The sequence below is a fragment of the Penicillium odoratum genome (assembly GCF_028828045.1).
Source record: "Penicillium odoratum strain IBT 22623 chromosome Unknown utg000005l_segment0_segment0, whole genome shotgun sequence".
Lineage (NCBI taxonomy): Eukaryota > Fungi > Ascomycota > Eurotiomycetes > Eurotiales > Aspergillaceae > Penicillium > Penicillium odoratum.
Genome location: NW_026643147.1, coordinates 5,730,998 through 5,750,699, shown reverse-complemented (window position 1 = coordinate 5,750,699; position 19,702 = coordinate 5,730,998). Strand labels below are relative to the sequence as shown.

The 19,702-nt window shown below is 47.2% G+C and overlaps 7 protein-coding genes across 7 annotated transcripts; 4 read left to right on the top strand and 3 right to left on the bottom strand.

The window, feature by feature from the left end:
- Nucleotides 1-1,189: 1,189 nt before the first annotated feature.
- schA (serine/threonine protein kinase SCH9) lies at nucleotides 1,190-4,145 on the top strand (the record flags this gene model as incomplete). The annotated part of the gene is made up of 3 exons (XM_057141663.1): nucleotides 1,190-1,248; nucleotides 1,555-2,646; nucleotides 2,699-4,145. 3 exons carry the CDS (start codon nucleotides 1,190-1,192, stop codon nucleotides 4,143-4,145), a joined length of 2,598 nt encoding a protein of 865 aa, XP_056995669.1.
- Nucleotides 4,146-5,073: 928 nt separating this feature from the next.
- N7520_007728 (uncharacterized protein) lies at nucleotides 5,074-5,493 on the top strand (the record flags this gene model as incomplete). Its single annotated transcript, XM_057141662.1, has 1 exon — nucleotides 5,074-5,493. The coding sequence occupies one exon, from the start codon at nucleotides 5,074-5,076 to the stop codon at nucleotides 5,491-5,493; it is 420 nt and encodes a 139-aa protein (XP_056995668.1).
- A 329-nt stretch (nucleotides 5,494-5,822) lies between these two features.
- N7520_007727 (uncharacterized protein) lies at nucleotides 5,823-8,264 on the bottom strand (the record flags this gene model as incomplete). Its single annotated transcript, XM_057141661.1, has 4 exons — nucleotides 5,823-5,912; nucleotides 6,075-6,364; nucleotides 6,408-7,665; nucleotides 7,722-8,264. The coding sequence occupies 4 exons, from the start codon at nucleotides 8,262-8,264 to the stop codon at nucleotides 5,823-5,825; spliced, it is 2,181 nt and encodes a 726-aa protein (XP_056995667.1).
- Nucleotides 8,265-10,463: 2,199 nt separating this feature from the next.
- On the top strand, nucleotides 10,464-11,301 carry N7520_007726 (uncharacterized protein; the record flags this gene model as incomplete). The annotated part of the gene is made up of 3 exons (XM_057141660.1): nucleotides 10,464-10,687; nucleotides 10,741-10,948; nucleotides 11,011-11,301. 3 exons carry the CDS (start codon nucleotides 10,464-10,466, stop codon nucleotides 11,299-11,301), a joined length of 723 nt encoding a protein of 240 aa, XP_056995666.1.
- A 477-nt stretch (nucleotides 11,302-11,778) lies between these two features.
- Nucleotides 11,779-13,826, bottom strand: N7520_007725 (uncharacterized protein; the record flags this gene model as incomplete). Its single annotated transcript, XM_057141659.1, has 10 exons — nucleotides 11,779-11,951; nucleotides 12,023-12,214; nucleotides 12,270-12,389; nucleotides 12,438-12,564; nucleotides 12,625-13,008; nucleotides 13,068-13,170; nucleotides 13,224-13,240; nucleotides 13,302-13,346; nucleotides 13,400-13,501; nucleotides 13,548-13,826. 10 exons carry the CDS (start codon nucleotides 13,824-13,826, stop codon nucleotides 11,779-11,781), a joined length of 1,542 nt encoding a protein of 513 aa, XP_056995665.1.
- A 255-nt stretch (nucleotides 13,827-14,081) lies between these two features.
- Nucleotides 14,082-15,108, bottom strand: N7520_007724 (putative LaeA-like methyltransferase; the record flags this gene model as incomplete). The annotated part of the gene is made up of 4 exons (XM_057141658.1): nucleotides 14,082-14,500; nucleotides 14,552-14,805; nucleotides 14,873-14,965; nucleotides 15,047-15,108. 4 exons carry the CDS (start codon nucleotides 15,106-15,108, stop codon nucleotides 14,082-14,084), a joined length of 828 nt encoding a protein of 275 aa, XP_056995664.1.
- Nucleotides 15,109-17,529: 2,421 nt separating this feature from the next.
- On the top strand, nucleotides 17,530-19,253 carry N7520_007723 (putative 60S ribosome biogenesis protein Rrp14; the record flags this gene model as incomplete). Its single annotated transcript, XM_057141657.1, has 3 exons — nucleotides 17,530-17,544; nucleotides 17,595-17,678; nucleotides 17,790-19,253. The coding sequence occupies 3 exons, from the start codon at nucleotides 17,530-17,532 to the stop codon at nucleotides 19,251-19,253; spliced, it is 1,563 nt and encodes a 520-aa protein (XP_056995663.1).
- Between the last annotated feature and the right edge of the window lie 449 nt (nucleotides 19,254-19,702).

Below are 19,702 nucleotides of genomic sequence, written 5' to 3'. Positions count from 1 at the left end.
CCGCTAGAGCTGGAGGGTGGGGAGCAGTGTGGTACATACCTAGAATAGGAGAGCTTTCCCAAGGGTATGTGGATGCAAGGGGACCGGAAAAGTTGGATTCAGTCATATTCAAAGCTGATGCACATGTGCGCGATCGCGATCGAGTTGGAATTGCCGATCGGACTCGATCTATGTTGCACGAGAGAAGGTGGCTGCTTTGTCTTCCTGTTTCTTTTTCTTTAGTGATGTGGCTTCCCGAGTACAGGGTGGTTAGGATCCTATACTATAGTTCGTTGCATGCATAGGAGGCATGTACTCCGATCGCATGTACCCCGCCCTATTTACGGAGATGGCGGAGATTCTCATGCATATGGTGCGTCAGACCCTGATAAGAAGCAAAGTGGGATAATTGTATAAGGCGACATTTTCCGGTATAGAGAACCCCGAATACTACATACACATGCCATGCCGATCGTGTTATTTGGTGCGTCCTCCGCTTACCAGCCCGATGCGCCATATAATGAATTTATGCCGCATATTAAATTCAGTGATCTATTGGGTAGACCTCGATAATCAATAATTTCAAACCCAAACCCTGTCGGCCATTCACGGGTCAAGCTTAGTTGACGGGGTATCCACCGGTCGATAACCCGCGGGAATTAACGATGGAGTTGAGTTAGTCAAAGAGACAAGAGACAGGGAAAGATTGGAATGTGGGAGTTAGTATAGAGAAAGAAATAAAATCGGCCTCCCAGTTTCATTCTAAATCAATCAAGTCGTATGGATAATTACATAAGACCTAAGGTACATACTAACTTAGAGGACATGAAGAATCTCCCCAATGAATTTTAGGTCCAGATGATCTCAGACTCTCAGTGATATCAGTGATCACTGATGGTTATGATCTCACTATATAACTATTCTGAATCCCTCCATCATTTTCATTTTCATTTTCATTTTCCTTTTGGGTATATCTTCCTGGGTATTAAGGGAAAGTGGAAAAGCCGAAGCCGATCCGGGTTCATCATCCCGCAATCTTCCTTAGCTCATCATCCGTCACTTTTGAATTTCTCTTCCCTTTGACTAATCTTTTTTCTTTTCCTTGAATAACTCTCGAAACTCTCCTTCGACCCGCCCAACATTATCCCCCGCCCCCCCACTTCGATTTTTCCTCCCCGTGCTAAAGAGCGAAGTCCTGGATGGAAACACAATGGCTGCTGCGCAGAACGGTACCGTGTTGCACGGAGATGCAAACATGAAGCCCAATAGGTGAGCTCTACTTAATTCACGCCTCCGAAACCCCCACATGCTCAGGCACATTCATGCTCATGTTTGCCCAAAAACGTGACCTTTTTTGTCCTTCGACGGGGTTGGTCCTGCATGACTTGTCTTGTGAGACCATGAAAGACCTGTACAAAGAAGAAGGGGAAAAGACATTTGGACCATCCCGTGCACCAGGTTGCCGGAGTTTGCCCGCTATCTGCACAATGACTCGGTCGCACTTTAATCCACAACCCCATCCGATTTATATTTCATCACCAATCTCCCGGGAAATGGCTGACATGATTGACTTAGCTCTGTGTCCGAAGACGAAACCCCCGACCAGATCGGCTCAAACGGGTCCACTCCCACTGGAATCGCTACCCCTCAGCCCGATCCTGCAGACAAGCGTCTGCCCTCCATCATGCACAACTATTTCCAGGTTGGTTCCTTCTCCGGTGACCGATTGAGTCTACCGCGCCTATGGCCTTGTTTGGCAAAACCCTCTGTGCACCCTGGCGCTTCTTCCGAGTCCTTTGTCGTGTTGGATCGAGAGGAGGGGTCTGATAAGATCGAGGCATCTCCGCCTACACCCCCTCACTCTCTATTGCAGTCAGATGAGATGGATCTCAGTTCGAGTCCAGACATGACTGCGGGGTCGATTTTTAATACCCTCAAGAAATATCTCATTCCACATGAACATGAATCTCCTTCCCGCCGTCAAACTTCCCTGCCAGTTTCTAGCGTCTCTGATGACCCCGTTCTTGCCACACACTTCTCCAACCCATCCCTCCCTGCACAAGAGGCGTTTCCCCACACCGAAGCACCGTTACTCGACCACGAGAAACAGCATGTCTCAGTATCTTCCGAGAACCTTAGCAAGCTGACTGGATCCGCACCCGATGCGGTGCGTCTAAAGAATACCCCACCGCTCACCCCCCGTACCATGTCCAACGAGGACAAAAAGACCCCTACGACCTCGGCGCCTAGCAAACCGGACGAGACCGAGGAAACCAAGCGTGCCGCCCGAGATACCTCGACCGATGAAATCACCATGAAACTTGATCAAGCTTTCCCCCGCCAACCATCACCTCAGAATGGTCCACCCGTCGGCCCGCTGAAGGGCAAACTGACCGTCAAAATTTCCGAAGGCCGCGGTCTGCGCCCCAGTGTCGATCCGTATGTGGTGTGTGTGTTCGAATGGAACGAGTACATTTCCAAGGGTACCAAGGATGGTGAGGAGGAAGAGGAGGAGAAGCGGCGTCAGATCGAGTCCGATACCGAGGCTGGCCGACCCATGGCCATTCCGATGCGGAGCCGTCAAAGCAGTCACAACAGTTCGTTGGAAGGTGCTGAGAAGGGCAAGTCCCCTGTCACAGACCCCCACTGGGACCACGCAGCTGTCTTGTACGTTTCATACCCTTGCATTCTTTCCTGCGGAGTTGCTAACCGTAAACAGTGACGTTCTGGGTGATCAATCCGAAGTCGATGTTACCGTGTACGATCGCCACAACCAAGAAGCTTTCCTCGGCCATGTGCGAATTGGTATCAACCTGAAGGAGGATCATAGTCGACTGGAGGGCTGGTTCCCCTTGATGGCTCGTGGCGCCGGAGACAGCCTGGTGTCGGGTGAAATCTATCTTACCATGACCTATGAAATGACCGAGCGGAAACAGGTCGGCCCGAGTGATTTCGAGATCTTGAAACTTATCGGCAAGGGAACGTTTGGGCAGGTGTACCAAGCCAAGAAGAAGGATACCGAGCGTGTTTACGCGATGAAGGTTCTGTCAAAGAAGGTGATCATCCAGAAGAAAGAGGTGGTTCACACTCTAGGAGAGCGAAACATCTTGGTGCGCACCGCGATGGCAGCGTCCCCGTTTATCGTGGGCCTCAAGTTTTCTTTCCAGACACCGTCCGACCTCTACTTGGTGACGGACTATATGTCCGGTGGTGAATTGTTCTGGCATCTCCAGCGCGAGGGCCGGTTCCAGGAGGCTCGGGCCAAGTTCTACATTGCCGAACTAATTCTGGCCCTGCAGCACCTTCACGATTATGATATTGTGTACCGCGACCTCAAGCCCGAGAACATCCTATTGGACGCCAATGGACATATCGCCCTGTGTGACTTCGGTCTGTCTAAGGCTAACCTTACTCAAAATGATACCACTAATACCTTCTGCGGCACCACTGAGTATCTTGCTCCGGAGGTTTTGTTGGATGAACAAGGATACACAAAGATGGTTGACTTCTGGTCGTTGGGTGTTTTGGTATTTGAGATGTGCTGTGGCTGGAGTCCGTTCTACGCCGAGGATACCCAGCAGATGTACAAGAACATTGCTTTCGGCAAAGTGCGGTTCCCCAGAGACGCACTCAGCACCGAGGGTAGAAACTTTGTCAAGGGTCTGCTTAACCGGAATCCCAAGCACCGTCTTGGAGCCAATGGTGATGCAGCGGAGCTCAAGGCGCACCCATTTTTCCACGACGTTGACTGGGAAGCGCTTGGCAAGAAGCAGGTGATCCCTCCTTTCAAGCCCAAGCTCAAGTCCGATCTCGACACCTCCAACTTCGACCCAGAGTTCACAACTGCTTTGGAGAATAATAACTCATTGAACGACCGCGCTGCAGCCCTAGCCAACGGGCTGATGCCCGCTGGCACACCGCTTTCCCCCGGCATGCAGGCCAACTTCAAGGGCTTTACATTTGTGAACGAAAGCTCAATCGATCACCACGTGAAGGATGTCCCAGAAGATGACGACGAGGAGTATATGGTGGATGAAGACAAACTCCTCGCCGAGTCATGGCAGCGATCCCACCGGCCGACCAACTCGTCGGATCTACGGATGAGTGGTGTCAAGACATCTGATGGCGCCGATCCCGGGATCTTTAACGTTGATGAGAACTTTTGATGTGACCACGCTTTCTTTTAGTTTATCCCACATTGCATGATCATGGAGTCTTGATCTTGTCTTGTACATGTCTTTAGGTGCATTCCTTTGTCCTCTCAAGTCTGGTTCATCGATCATTGTTCATCTCGTTTGAAGGATAATCATCTCGCTGCGTGCTATTTCAGTCTTTGCTGAGGCGGGATCCCTACTTTTGCTTTCTGTCATGATTTGTTTTGGCTGTTATCAGCTACATACCCCGTCTCCCCTGGGGATTCACCCATTCGTCCTCAGGGAGACCTGCATCTCCAATGAAATTGGCCAGGGGTACTTTCCTTTCTCCCCTAATCACTGGGACAGGATCGTACCTGAGGTTTTCTTTCTGAGGCATTCTTCGTCCTTTTTTATCTGGGATTGTATTCGGGTTTCTTGCCAGCGATCTCTTCTATTTCATCCAGTCTCATCAAGTCAAACTTTTCTTTCTCTTTCAAACTTTCCTTTCTCCACGACAATAAGACTGGTGCAGTGCACCTTGGGTAACATTTTCGGCATTTCCAGGGTTTTTTGAGTGGTCCAGCCACTTGGCATACGCTAGCGAGTGGGTACAGGTCTATTTTTGGTCCTCAGGATTAGTTCATGATGGCGTTCGGATAGTGCTGCATGGCGTGCGGATGGTGATCTGGTTGATACGGTTCTCCGTTTATTTATCATCAATCTTTCGACTGAATGATATACCTCCAATGAGTGTGTTTATATGGGTTTATCACTATTCAGGATATACATCATGGACATACACCCCAAAACAGGAAAATCTACCCGATAAACGAGGGGCAGATTAGATACTGGACAGCCATATGCATCAAGAAAACTATTTTAAATCCCCCAATTCCCTTAGGATAAAATTGATATCCCGTCCATATTCACCAAAAAGAATCCTTTTAATTGACCCAAAATGTTAAAAGCAACGCCCCTTATCCTCCAACCAACCTACACCAAATCAACACCCTCAGAATCCTTCCCAGACCCAGATAACGGAACAGTAACTTGGCACACTCTATTCTCAACCCCTCAAACCAACACTTCAGACCTCAGCGCTGGAATAGCAGTCTGTGCTCCACAAACAGGACACCTCTGCGCGCACCGACACAAACAAGCGGAGGTATACCACATCCTAGAGGGGGAGGGGGAAATGACGATTGATGGAGTGAAGAGTGTAGTCAGCAAGGGGAGTACGGTGTTTATTCCTGGTGATGCTGAGCATGGGATTACGAATATTGGCCAAGGGGTGCTGAGATGGTTTTATGTTTTCCCTACGGGATCTTTTGAGGATGTGGTTTATCGGTTTAGTAAGGTGGAGAAGGCGAAGCTTTAATGCCCTGGATGAGGTTGAGTTTTTATATCAATAGAGGAAAGATCACTTGTTTAGGACCGCGATACTCGATCAGGAGTTTCTGAATAGCTAGCCAAAGTTCGACTTGAGTGATTTACGGTGTGGAACACCGATAACATTTTGTATATCTATCTTTGTTCAATCTTGGTACTATCATGAAATGCAAAATTAGATCAATAAGACAGACCTTGAAAGTAGTAGAGATTCATAATAAAAACTTATATACTTGACTCGCACTCTTTCGTCTCGTACCGATCCCCAATTAGGCGTACACCTAGGTAGATAATGAAGATCTAAGATCAACTATCAACCTACATAGTTTCCATCGGGTACAGACTATCAAATACCCAGACCTCTGGGTCCCCGAAGAAATCATTCATATCCGTTTGATCGAAAAGAGCCTAAATTTTCAGTTAAACTGTGAAGTAGAGGGGGACATGAGCACATACATTAAGTGCATTAGAATCCGGAAAAGGTGATCCTATTGTATCTAGCGAAGGCTCATAAATAGCATTCAACTATTACGGTCAGCCGAATGCACAAAATCGTTTAGTGTCACCTACTCTATTTTCGGGAAGTGATATAATCTTCTCCTTCGCAAGTTCCATTTCAACCTGCGAAGACATCACTCGGTAATATTGTCTTGCGACCCGGTCAACAGCCTGTCCACTTTCATGGACTGACTGATCCATCGAAAGTGTTAATCTCAGAAGAGCACGCCCGGCCGAGATATACCAGTGGTGAGTGTATCCTGTGCCGATTTGTACAATACGGTCTTCGAGCATTGATAGGGCTTTTTCAAGGTAATCTATGAACATCGGGGTGTTGGAGCTTAGAAGGAGATCATCTGTGGCTAGGTGTAAGTAAAATTAATTAAGAAATTTTGTTTTGCTTACTTTGAAGAGTGATTGAAATGTACGAATTTTGGCATATCACCAATGCTGCCCGGAAGTAATCGTGTCGGAGTAGTAACAGCATCAGGTTATTGTATTCGCCGAGTCGAGCGTATTGGTCGATAATAATGGATGCGGCTTCGAAACAAACCATCCTGGAGAAGGAATGTCGAGAAGTGCTTTCAACTTGCCGAGCGAAGGGTGCATGTAACAGGATCAAAAATTGTCGGAGTTGAACATCAAGAAGAGTCCTTGCCACCAGGGAGAGTCCACCCTCGTTTGGCTGGGACCTAACAGAACTCCACGGGGGAAGTTTCTGAAGCTCCTTGGTGATAAGCTCTTCATAATGCATGACTTCCTCATATCGCAGCGGAGAGCCCATATCGTTCACCACCGAGTTCAAGGACACGCGCAGAGGGAAGCTAGCATGAGAGAAATAGAGGAACGAACTCGCAGTGTACTCTGTCACCGGTCGTTGTGTATCCAATCCATCAGGTTCATCAATAAGATCCTTATCTTCCAGATTCAAAACGCCTTTCGTATCAGCGAAAGCTCCCGCTGATGTAGATGTCATTCCACGATCAATCGAAGCCTGAAGTTCCAGTTCAGTCATTGTGGCCCATAATCGCCGTCTCATTTCCCGGTCGAACGCGGAGACCTTTTCACCCAAAAGGCCCGGATCACGATGCATCCCTGCTGCCATTGCTTCTCGCACTAGATTTCCGGCTTCGGTCCAATGTCGCTTTTTCTTAACTGTATTCACCAGTTTTGCTAAAACCAAGAGACAGCGGATTTGCCAGACGGCCAAGTATACGTTCTTCTGACTGTGAGATCTGAGCCAGGATTCAGAGGCTTCGATCCACATTATTGCACGCTCTCGGCCCAGTGAACTATCTCCAATGTACAGATTTTGTTCATTGCGTGAAATGCAGCTCGCAGTGGCCATTATCAGTAAGACGAGGACCGCAAAAGCAGATGATGTTGATAGACGGTTAGCGGTGAATTTGGCATATTCTTCCCAGAAGCTCGGGCCATGCATAATTCTGTAGACAGACTCAAAGGTAGTGAAGTATCGGTGGACAAGTTCATCAATTGTTCTCTGATCGGGGAGAAGGTATGTGAAATCCAGTTGAGGTGTGGACAATGTGTTGATTTTCTCCACTTTCCATTTTTTATGTCGAGTCTTCAAGTCATGTTGAACTTTATAAAGCGACTTTTGATACTTGATCGCTTCTTTCATGAAGGAACGAAGTTGAGGAAACTAGACGACAAATCAATTCCACTTCATGTTCGTGTTATCATATAGGGGCATCTTACATGACCGATCAAACTAGTCGGATTACTCCCACCATAATACTGAGTCCTGAAATTCTCTCCACGAAAGATAACATTTCGTATAGAATCACGCGTTCGACCAGGGAACGCAGGCTCCTCATTATCTCCCTTAACCGCAGGTCGTTCATTCTTAAGATTAGCCGAGAAAGCCCCCCGCCCATTAAGAAGCTGCCAGGTACCAGTATTCTGGTCCGCTTCCAAGCTCGTCAGTGAGCTTTTACCTAAAGCAGGCGCCGGCTGTTGAAGATTTTCATAGTTAGCCCTACCCACAGGCACCGGGGCATTGAGTTGTGCGGGGCCCTCAGAAGCTGCAAGGGGAGCAGAAGTGGAGGGTGGAGGCCCATCATAAATACAGTCGCTGTATCCTGCTTTTTGACATCGACTGCAAACCGGGTATGTACGATCACAGCGTAATTTTCGTCGTCGACATTCATAGCATGAGTACATTCTGCGCTTGCGCTTGGCTCCATTGCTCGGACCTGGCGGTGAACCGGCGTTGTGTGAATAGGCTTTCGGGGATATCATGCTGTGCTCGGAGATCCTCTCAGACAGTCCGGTGTGTAACAGTGGAATTTGGTTGAAATGGGCATTGGAGGGGGCAGAGCTACGAGTATTGTAGCGCTACCTCGGAGATCGAGATGTCCGAATATAAATCCGATAAAGCCGAGCTGGGCTTATCTGAAGCCGAGATAGTGCGTAGAAGTATCATGTAATTTAATTCGATCACGAATCTATGTAAAGAACTTCATTTGAGATCTTATAACACTAGATGATCTTTTAAGCAAGCGTCATCTAAAAGCAAACCCTCGAATTGTAGGCTATTGTCGAGAATTCCGTCACAGACAACTTTCACTACTCCTATCTCCCTCGGAAGTTTTGAAGAGCACCACGATCTGACTGATACAAAAATCTTGGAAGCTTTATTCAAGAACCCATCCTTGCCCTGGTCCCCTATCATTGTTCTGGCTTCGTGGATATTGTCCAACAAGCGATCCATCACCTGTAGCACGTTGATTGTACCACTCACTAGTGCCGAATCCCAAAATGCATCCGTTGAAGTCGAGAGCTTGATTAACACGACAATAGTTCTCGCGAGCTGGGAAAAAATGGGGAGTGGCATTTCACAATACTCACAGATGGGTATCCTGAAGAAGTTCTCAAGCGCCGACCTGATTATGCTGAGACACTCATGCAGGCTCTCGAGCTCCCGGGAGTCCGGAAGGTTCTTATTGCAGAGCATAAGTCCAGAGATGCTTAGCTCGGTGTAATATATCAACTATAACATGATTTCTGTTGAAGTAAGAGGGGTTTCATTCCAGACATCAGGATCGCACTCACCATCCCGAAGCAGTTGTGGTGATATGTGGTTTTTAATATGATTCACTCTATGTCGAAAGCCCGCCGAATAAAATGCCGCTGGCACTTTGTCCGTCTCTTTGATATCTTCAATGTCCAATGCAACGCGTTTTAGCTTCACCTGTTGTATGAATATCTCATCATACACAGACTCATTGCTTTCAGTTAAAGCCTCAACACACTCATCTATGTATGGAGTCCACTGCATGGTGTCGATCTGAGCAAATATGAAGAAACAATCGAACTTAATACAAAGCAACCCAGGAAAGCCCGTCTCTCTTCCAAGGTTCGTGCTGGAACATCGGAGCTCGAGCAATATTTATACATTGGAAGCATATTCGACTCCTGCGGTGCCGGCTTGTTAAGGCGGAGGCTAAAGACCAATGTCATGGCTAGTTGAGTGAAACGAGACACCCGAGCAGCTGTGCTCTGGAGCAAATTATCATGGCCCCATACAATAAAGGTTAGAAGACCGAGAAGTAGATCGAGGTTCACCGCGTCTCTACCGTTGTCGAAATAGATGCGCTCGATCAATGTTTCCTTTATTTCCTCTCCCAGTTCAACCTTGACCTTGTTTTTTTGTAATGACGTTGCTTTTATGCAAGTGAAGAGAAATGGTCGATGGGTGGATAGCCATTGTGCGTCGTAAGGAAGATACAAATGGAAAATACTTGAGCATTTTCCCACGGAATTCGGCCAGGCATTCCTCGGGTGAGTAGTCAAGGGTAGACTCGGTGGGGATTGATGCAGACCGACTGGCAGTCGTCGAATCCAATGACATGGGTAAACTGGTATAGGATTGGGGTGTAGAAGTCGCGACGGATTTCATCGCCCGATTGCTCTCCAGGTGAGAAACGAGGCTATCGATCTTGTCCTCGAGTATAGCGATGCGATGGATGGAGTTTCTGCTCTCAGAATTGCGTGATCTCATTGCCTTTCGGGGTTGCAATGCTTCTTCAAACGTCGACATCTTTGACAGCCATGAGTTCCCGGTCCTGACACACACTTGCACTTTGACATGAAGCAGTTCAAGCAGGCCTGTGAGTAGGACTGGGATTTAGGATTTAATTTCAAGGTAATGACTTAGGACGCATCATTCCATATCGCTGAATAGGATCAAATAGTGGATCTGATGGCATGATAGAAGTTGGTTGTTGAAAGCAAAGAGTAGAGGAAGATGACGGCATTCCGAACGGCGATCGGGCTCGGCCACCGAACACCGACGAGTAAACGCTTTTCAACGGAGTATCCTGGAGTTGACCTTGCTTTTAATTCATCTTTGCTAGAGGAGAGTTTTACTGCACTAGAGTAGTGATACACAAATATCCAACATACCCACACCCAATTCTTGCCAACAACCACACAGCTATGAAACTCATAGTAGCTGGAGCCACCGGTTCGGTAGGAAGGGAGATTATCAGACAAGCTTTACAGCACAGCGATGTTACCCAACTTATCGCCTTAGCTCGCAAACCTGTTCAGATAGAGAATGCCAGCAGTTCGACAAAGTTGAAGAATATACTCATCAGTGACTACGAGAAGTACTCAGACGAAGTCAAAACCGAGCTGGCCGGAGCAGACGCATGTATCTGGTATCACAGCCAATAATAAATCCATTTGCGCAGTGCACTAATCGACTTCGCAGGGCTGTGGCTATAACGCCTTTTCGCAGCAAAAGTTTCGATTTTGCAGAAGTCAAGCGCGTATGTCAGGACTGCACCTTAGCGGGATTCAAGGCAATTTATGAAGCCGGACCTGCACGCCCATTTCGCTTTCTCTATTTCAGCGCTGAGGGCACGCCACGAGATCCGTCACAACGGCCGTTCTTTCTGGGAGATTATCAAATCATGCGTGTCAGTTTATTTTCTTCCTTTGTCGATTTTTGTACAGAGCTGATAAATGGCTTCCTTTACAGAGTGAGACTGAAAATATGGTGCGGAAGTTTGCGACTCAGTATGCAGGGGCTCAGGTCTGTATTGCTCATCCTGGTGTAGTGACAAGCTCAACGACATGGTTGATGGCTTTGCTGGCTTCCGTGTTTCGTATGTTGAATTTATTCACCAGAGCAATTCCGAACGTGAGCCAACGTGAGCTTGTAGCTGCGGTGTTGAACCAGGCTTTGTATGGCTTTGAGAAGGAAACTCTTTCCAATAATGACTTGGTTCGCCGTGGTCAATCCGCGCTTCGGGTGAAGGAAACGAAGTAGCTCGGGATTATGAGAATTGCTCCACGCACCCCCTGAATTACTCTTGTACAGCCTGTCTGACCCGATCAAGAATATAACCATGGCTTCAAGTCAAGTACCAAACTACATCATGTTTCCTATAGCTTACCTAGAAGAATCTACCCCTCCAAGGTTTTATTATCGAGTATATGTACTATGGAAGTGTATCGAACATATCCATAGATGCAATTTCGTAGCAAAACTTGAAGGGTTTATATTATGGGAAGACATATAATTCGAAGCCACGGGTATGTTCCTGCGTATGGGTTAGGGTGTGAAAGAGTGATTTTGCGGGTATGTAGAGCAAATGACAGAATTATGACTGAAACTTGTGTTTGATTTTAGAGTTGAATACTTTGTTGTGCTTGATTCCTTCTATTCCTTCCTCTCTCTCTATTGTTGCATCTTTACCTAGATATCAGATCATATACACCATCTCTATTTACTGCAAAGACCCTCTCAAGGAATCTTCACTAGCTGTGGAGGGGGCTTTCGGGCAGGAAAAGTCGCTTCCCAGGCACTCATGACTTTGACCAAAAGGTGCTCTTGGTGTTTTCCTGCGATAGCTGCAACCCCAAAGGGGCGACCATTGTAATCAAGGTAGGATAATGGCATTGCGCAAAGGGGATAACCTGAAAGAGCAGACAATCAGTAAAGCCCTTTTGTGGAAATTTTATTAACGATTGGGTATCAAATTTCTTACCTGCAGCTGTCGCCAAAGATGTGAGCCCACTATCTATGGGACCCAGTATAACATCCACACCATACTGTTTCAAAGCCATGTCCACACCTTTTTCACCTCCCATTTGTCTGAGAAATGACAGGTGTCGGTCATAATCTTCTGTGGAGAGCTGCTGGTTTTCAGAATCGATGAGATTGTCTTGTCTGGGATGATCTTTGGGATTGTTAGAGGTTCCATTGATATTCCAGGGGAGCGGCTGAGTGCTTACGCGAAGGAAGCTCCAGATCTGCATGTTTCTCATTGAACTCAATCACCTCTGTTAGAGACCGGACTTCACTCTCTGCAAGGCTTTCAAAGTAGGCATTGAGTTGGGGTTTCATATCCGCCTCTGGGGAATGTTAACTTGAGCCATATTGAATAGGTGCAGTGCACATACTGATAATGGCCCATTCGCTGCCTTCTCTTCCAATTCGGAACGTGTCCGGGGAGACCAGATCGATATTATCAACGAACTTCTTTGCCTTTGATTTGATGATCTCGTACGCTTGGCGGATCTCACGGCTCTGTTATGGTCAGAAAATGCCAAATTGTATCCCTGCAAACTTTCGGGGCAGGTAACATACAATCTGAGCTTCTGCACCATCAACAGGTCTAACGCTGGTCTCTGAATTCTTCCAGTTTTCAGGATCGAGGACTGCAACAGAGAGATCAGACCATGAGCATGTCAGATGATTGGTGAAAGAGTCCGAGCCGGACTTGCCAGCCAGGACATCCAAAAGAGTAGCCAAGTCATGCGATGACTTTGTCATAGGTCCGGCTGCATCGAAGTTGCTAGAAATCGGTATAATGCCATCTTGAGACACCAGTCCAATAGTTGGTTTGATTGTGTACAGTGCGGCTCGACCAGATGGACTGACAAGCGACCCATCTGTCTCTGTTCCAATGGAAAAGGGTGCGTAGCCAGCTGAGACACTGACGGCTGAGCCTGTAGATGATCCCGATGGGTTCTACAATCCATGATTAAAACCAAAAATTTAAACACCGAGAATATAAGTAGGAGACTTACTGAATGACCCTCTGGCGAGTCATTTGGATCAATCCCATCAAGGATATAAGCTGATTGTGTCTGGCCACCTACTGCGGACCAGCCGTTGGGCATATCAGATCCTCTGTTGTTTATTAGTCTCATCTTTTAGTTCGTAGAGAAAGCAGACTTCCATACCTAGCATTGGCAAATTCCTTGAGATTCCATTGATTAGACGAGAAAATTGGAAGATACAGGTTGTGGGGAAAGACTTACAGCCAAATTAGCCTTTCCAAGAATGATAAGACCAGCATCAAGGATCTAATCGGTTATAAGCAATTTGTCCTTCTACAAATTCCATGGTCAATACCCACTTGATCAATAATTTCGGCATTCTTCTTAGGCTTCGAGCTCAAGAGCGCAAGGCTCCCACCAGTGGTAGGAAGACCAAGGCTTGGATGGGTAGCAATGTTATCCTAAAAAATGTCAACAAGATCCAGATATTTATCGGTCGTAACAAACTTTGATTATGATGGGGATGCCATGCAATGGCCCTCGCGTCTTCCCAGAAGCTCGTTCTTGATCAAGCGTTTTTGCAATCGCCTCGAGTAGATCATTTGGGGTGACTTGGATCATGGCATGCAGCTTGTCATCGTGTCTTTTTATCTGGGCTACATACTGTCTGACAAGGTCCAGACTTGTGATTTCGCCCTGACTCAGAAGTGTCTGCAAGGCTTTTGCATCGATTGTAAGCAGATCCACCTCCATCTCAGAAGAACCTTTGATGGGCTGGTCTGACATTTTGAAAAGATGTTCCTAATTGTCTAGAATCTCTCAAAGGATTTGAATAACAGAAAACTTCATTGGCAGGTAAATGAAGCGAACAGGGGTGGGGGAGACGGGTCCGTGCATTAGTGGAGATTCTGGGAGAAAAACATAACTGTAAGGCCAAGGCTAAGAAATGGCCTCGGGAATAGAGATCAATATATGACATGGTATATTTAAAATTGTTCGAATTGTATTTAGGGAGTAAATAGTGTTTCATAAAACTCAGAATTAGTTAGGCTTCTGGGCAATGACTCTGATCAGCTTCCACGGCTGAGAGTTTCCAGCGGCACAAAGCTCGCGATACTGCTTAACCAACTCAACAGTCTTGCTGTGGGCCGCCTCATCGGTATCGACCTCTCCAGATCGCAGCAGGAAACTGGCATATAATGTCTCAATGACGTTGACTAGCCGATCCTCTCCTTCTTTGAGGAGGCTAGGATCCCAGTCAGAGCTATACACAATTCTCTGGACATCCTGCCAGCCAGCTGCGGTGCATTCCTCGAAGATCTTTTCAGACATCTGGAAGCACTTTCCCTCAGATTCCATTGCGGTGTTGAAAACTCTGTAAAGCTCCGCAATAACAGGGTTGTCGGGGGCGACGTATGTTTCCTCGTCGATCTCCTCCCACTGAAGGTGACCGCCGGGTTCTGAATGTGTTAGTGAAATGATATTGAGGCTGACGGCCAGATGGAACATACTCAAGATGGCGTGAACGTTTTCGATCGACGCTCTATAGTCGTCTTTGTCGATGGCGGCAATTAGAAGTCGCACATGGACCAAGTCGTATCGGTTGTGGTGCTCCTCAGGGAAGGGCTTGGTGATATCGTGAACAGAAAACTCAATGTTCTCTTGCTGCTTGGGGAATTGCTGCGAGGAAATATCAAAGCCGTGGTAGTAGACCGATCCTTGGGATTCAGGCTCCAAAAATTTGGAGACATCCTTCAGCCAGATACTAAACAAGATTCGATCTATTAGTCTTCCAGGGTTGTTGGAAGTAAACAGGGGGTATAAACACTCACCCAGTTCCAGTAGCGATGTCTGCAACGGCATGAATGCCCTCCTTAGAAATAGTGGGGTGGATCATCGTGTTTTGGGTCACCTTGGTGAGCAATCTGTGCTGAGCATTGAGTCTGATGCATTCTTTTGATTAGACATTTGATCGCGAGTAATCTTGAGTCAGACAGCAAGCATACCGCTCTGACTCTTTGGCGCTTCTGCCAAAGACATATTTCTCGTGGGTGTGCAAGCCAGGCATTTTGATAAATGGAAAAGTCAAGTCGATAGATCCGGTAGACAGAATATCAATTGAGAAAGATCTGGGGTATTCAGCTATTTATACCGAATACTCAGCAAGCGGTCTGTGAATCTCCACTTTCAAGGTTTCGAGATTCAGCTGAGATCAATAATTTGCAGATTATTTTCTCGATCTTTCTTCCAATTACGTTATTGATGCTTACATCTCTCTGCCGACTTGCACTTTGTCTACACGCATTCATCCCAGAATCCACTAATTCTTATCTATAGCACATGCTCAACTCCAATTGCATAGGGCCCAGATTCATATCGTGAAAGGAACCGATTCCTCATATCGACTATCGTCCAGAGACCCCTCAATTCTACGCCACCTGATGAAACTGCTCCACATCTATTTTCCTGGGCGGAGACTATGTAGTGCAGTGGGGAGACCCGGTCCCTATTACGGATTACCATGCCATTACAGGATATTTCCGTTCCATGAGGGTAACGGCCATATTAGTACGAGCCTAGCACTATTTACAAAATACAAACTCCTTCACCTCTCTCATTTTGATCCTGATGGGGTGCTCGCTACTCTCCGAGGGCGGGCTTCGGTGGTGGTGGGTTTTCGCCTAGTTTATCCGATTCATACGTTGTCAGAGCGTAATGTCATCGATCCTTTCCCTCTTCGCTACTTATTCCTCAAGATTACGACACCCGTGCACATGTGTCAGCTAGCCACATCACTTCCATATCGTAAGTTTCAGCTGTATAGAAAGGAGCTGGCTAACAATTGACATAGCGGCATGTTTGGCATACGTGTCTTAGATCCACCTGGACGATCTTCAGCTAGTTGCGGATTATAGTCTGTGATATCGGCTATTGGGTGTTCATCAGACTTGCCAAGTAGGGTAAGATGGGGGTGGCTTGGTGGATCTGATATCCACATCAGCCACCACACTCCAATAAACCGAAAGTACTACGGGCACTTCGGCTATGATTTCCACCGCCATTGATACTGCATAAACTGGGCTTGCAGATTTGAATTGACTAGCCCAATACGCCTTCTGATCCGCAGCATCAGCACTCTGTCTCGCTTCCTTTTCCCTTGTTTCCCATTCCGCCACCTGCCACGCTTCTTGATGAGTGAAACTACTTGTTTCGGCTATATTTTCTCCTTTGCCTAATGAGCATCCCACGCTCCATCATGGAACCTTCATCTGATCTGATGAAAATAAAAAACAAAGGCGTCAGTACTGCCACCACTTATACATATTCCCTTGCAAAAAGGTATAGTTGCTTCCAGAGTGTCATATCATTTGGGTAAAACTATCATACCTTCTTGGCTTTTCAGTGGGTTCTACTCTCTTTTCCATCTCTGTCCTAAGTTTCTTCAGCCTTCCTAGTGGGGCAACCACATTACCTAATCGGGTCAAGCTTCATGCCAGGTTGATTTGGCATCATATAATTTCATAACTTTGTTCATTAGTACTTTAAGTAGCTTTTTTTTCCCTCAATCTTGATCTCATTGACTTGTCGTACCGTCCATTTTCAAAGACTATGATCCATATGCGCCTCTCTGAGTCTCTGGATTCCACTGCCTGACAAGTCCACTTATTGATTCAAAAATTAGCGCCCTTTATCCAGTCTTTATCCTCTGCGCTTTTATGTGTGCCTTTTCCGACTGATTTCTTTTTCTCACCTTGTTTTTGGGCCATTACCAGAGGATGAAGTCTTATAAAACAGCCCCCTTGCTAATCACAACAACACGAAGCACTCAGCCAATTACTATGAGAAACTGAGAACTATTGACAATGCCATTCAGGGGACATAATCTGTAATAGGAACGCAGTACGAGAGGCTAAGTAATTAAGAGTGTCCACAGTATGCAAGTCTGTTCACATGTGATGCTTTGCAATATTTGAGGGTCATTTCTACTTTACTTCACGATTTCTCAATAGTCTCGCTTGAATTCTCATCATAACTTCATTTAAATGTCACATGAGTACTGCCTGTGCTCCTCAGTACAATCAATTCATGCAATAACGGTACTGAGATTGTCCCCCCATACGATGAAGAACTCGATTGCTACCGATGTCAGATACTCGGAATTCTATAGCCGGGTGAGACTAGATTTCTTCAACCATGACTAATCGAAACCACATTTATGACAGAGTCGATTGCCTACAACCCCAAAGCCCACTTTACTCTCACTGTCACACTCTCCCTTTCCAACGGTTCGTCCAGTCCCATCGGTATTTGACCAACAATTTCAAAAAAAAAAAAAAAAATCCCGAAGAGACTCGAACCATTGTATACTGCGCACAGACCAAGTCTCCAGTGATTTTTTCGTGCGGGCGGTGAAGCCGAGCGGAGATTTCCTCATCCCAAAATTTTCTACGACCCACGCCTTCAATCAGTACGGATCCTACCCGGCAGCATGGATGATATCGAGGTATGTGAGATTGAAAATGACTCTCAGACCAGAATATTAACTTGCTCCAGGATCGATTGCGCAGCCATGCACAGGCATTTGATGGTCTGCTATCCTTAATCCCCGCCAAGTATTACTACGGTGAAGACACTAGTGTACGTGCGCCTTCAGCTCCATCAGTTCGGATTTTTCCCAACTCGTCTTCTTCTTCCCTAATTGCTGTCTGCCATTCTTCAATCATTTTCTGACAAGTTTTCTGCCTGCAGGACCAGTGGCAACGGAAGAAACAGACCAAAGAGCAGGCTCGTGAGGCAAAGCGTGCAAAGCTGGATCCTGAAGCCGCCAAAACCGCCAAGGACATCATGGACGAAAACGCTCGTAAGCGCAAGCGGAAGGAAGACGGTACCGCCGAGAGTGACTCTTCAGACGGCGAGCTGGGCTCCGAGATCCCCAGGGAAGGCCTGACCCGCGGCGACAAGGCCAAGAAGCAAAAGCAGTTGGAGAAGCCGAACGCCGCCAAATCCGAGGAAGCCGAGGCCCGCAAGAAGGAGCGGGAACAGAAGAAGGCCGAGAAGAAGGCTGCTCAAAAAGAAAAGAAGAAGGCTAAGGACACTGCACGAAAAGAGAAGTCAAAGGACGACAAGCCAAACGGCACCACGACTGAGACCTCGAAGAAAGATATTCCCAAATCTAAGGGTAACAGTGATGAGCCCGAGGCCTCAGACAACGAGGATGGTGATGACCTGGAGGATGGTGTCGCCGAGGAAGGATTTTCCATCGAATTTGACGCCGGTCCCGAAGAACCATCCTCAGCCTCCTCCACTCGCAATTCTCCCGATGCCTCCAATCCCCAGTCGGGTAGCTCTTCTATCTCCTCTATTGTCCCTCCCGCCTCTAATGATACCAAATCCACCGAGCCCAAGGCCCTCAAGCCCACACCAGAAGACCTCAAGCAGCGTCTACAAAAGCGCCTGGATGAACTTCGGGCTAAGCGCCATGCCGATGGTCTGAACGGCAAGCCCGCCCGCAACCGTCAAGAGCTCATCGAGGCTCGGAGGCAAAAGGCCGAACAACGCAAAGCACACAAGAAGGAGCTCCGTGCTAAGGCAAAGGAAGAGGAACAGCGCAAGGATGATGAGGCTATGACCCGTCGCTTCTCCCCCGGCGGTTCTGGATCTCTTCTCGCTTCTCCTCGCTCTCCTGCTGAGTCAGTTGGCTCAGCGGGCAACAACTTCTCTTTCGGTCGTGTTGTCTTCGCGGATGGTCAACACGCTGACGCTTCCCTGACAAACATCCTTGATGCGAAGAAGACCCATGGTCCCCGAGACGCCGCCGCTCAACTCCAGATCGCCGAGGCCAAGAAGGCTCGTCTGGCCGAGATGGACCCGGAGAAGCGTGCTGACCTCGAAGAGAAGGACCGCTGGCTCAACGCCAAGAAGCGCGCTCACGGCGAACGGATTCGCGATGACACATCCCTCTTGAAGAAGGCTCTTAAGCGCAAGGAGACGGCTAAAAGCAAGTCCGCGCGTGAGTGGAAGGACCGTATCGAGACCGTCTCCAAGATGAAGGACCAGCGCCAAAAGCAGCGTGAGGAGAACCTTCGCAAGCGGAGAGACGAGAAGGGCAGCAAAGGCAAGGGCAAGAAGTCCAGCGGTGGTGCCAAGAAGAAGTCTAGACCTGGATTCGAGGGCAGCTTCAAGTCCAAGACTGGTGGCAACAAGAAGAAATAAATCCATTTCCCATTGTTGACTTAGTCTAGATGTTTCTATTTCTGTTCCCCCCCCCTCTTTTCTTGTCTTTGGTTGCAAGATCTGGGTTCCCCTCAAAAAAAGAAAAGTGTTTTTTCAAACATCGAACTGGGAAATATCCATCTGGGGTTTGCGGTGTTTGGTGTTCGCGCTGTTTCGGCGGCATGATTTCCTCCGTTATGTCCTATACGTCTCTGCATGGGTAGCGATTTTGTCTCGTTTTGTGAATACAAATATCATTCTGTTCCAAAGCGGTTGTTCTGTCGTCGGTCACTTTGCTAGGCTCTTTAAACACCACTTCTTGTACAGTCATATAGCAGACAGCAACAGTATAGTCGAAAGATATTGGATTGATCATTTGTTTTATTGATTGAAGCCGTAAAAAAGTAAAAGACCTGCTAGATTCCAAAACAAAGGAAAAATAAACAAAG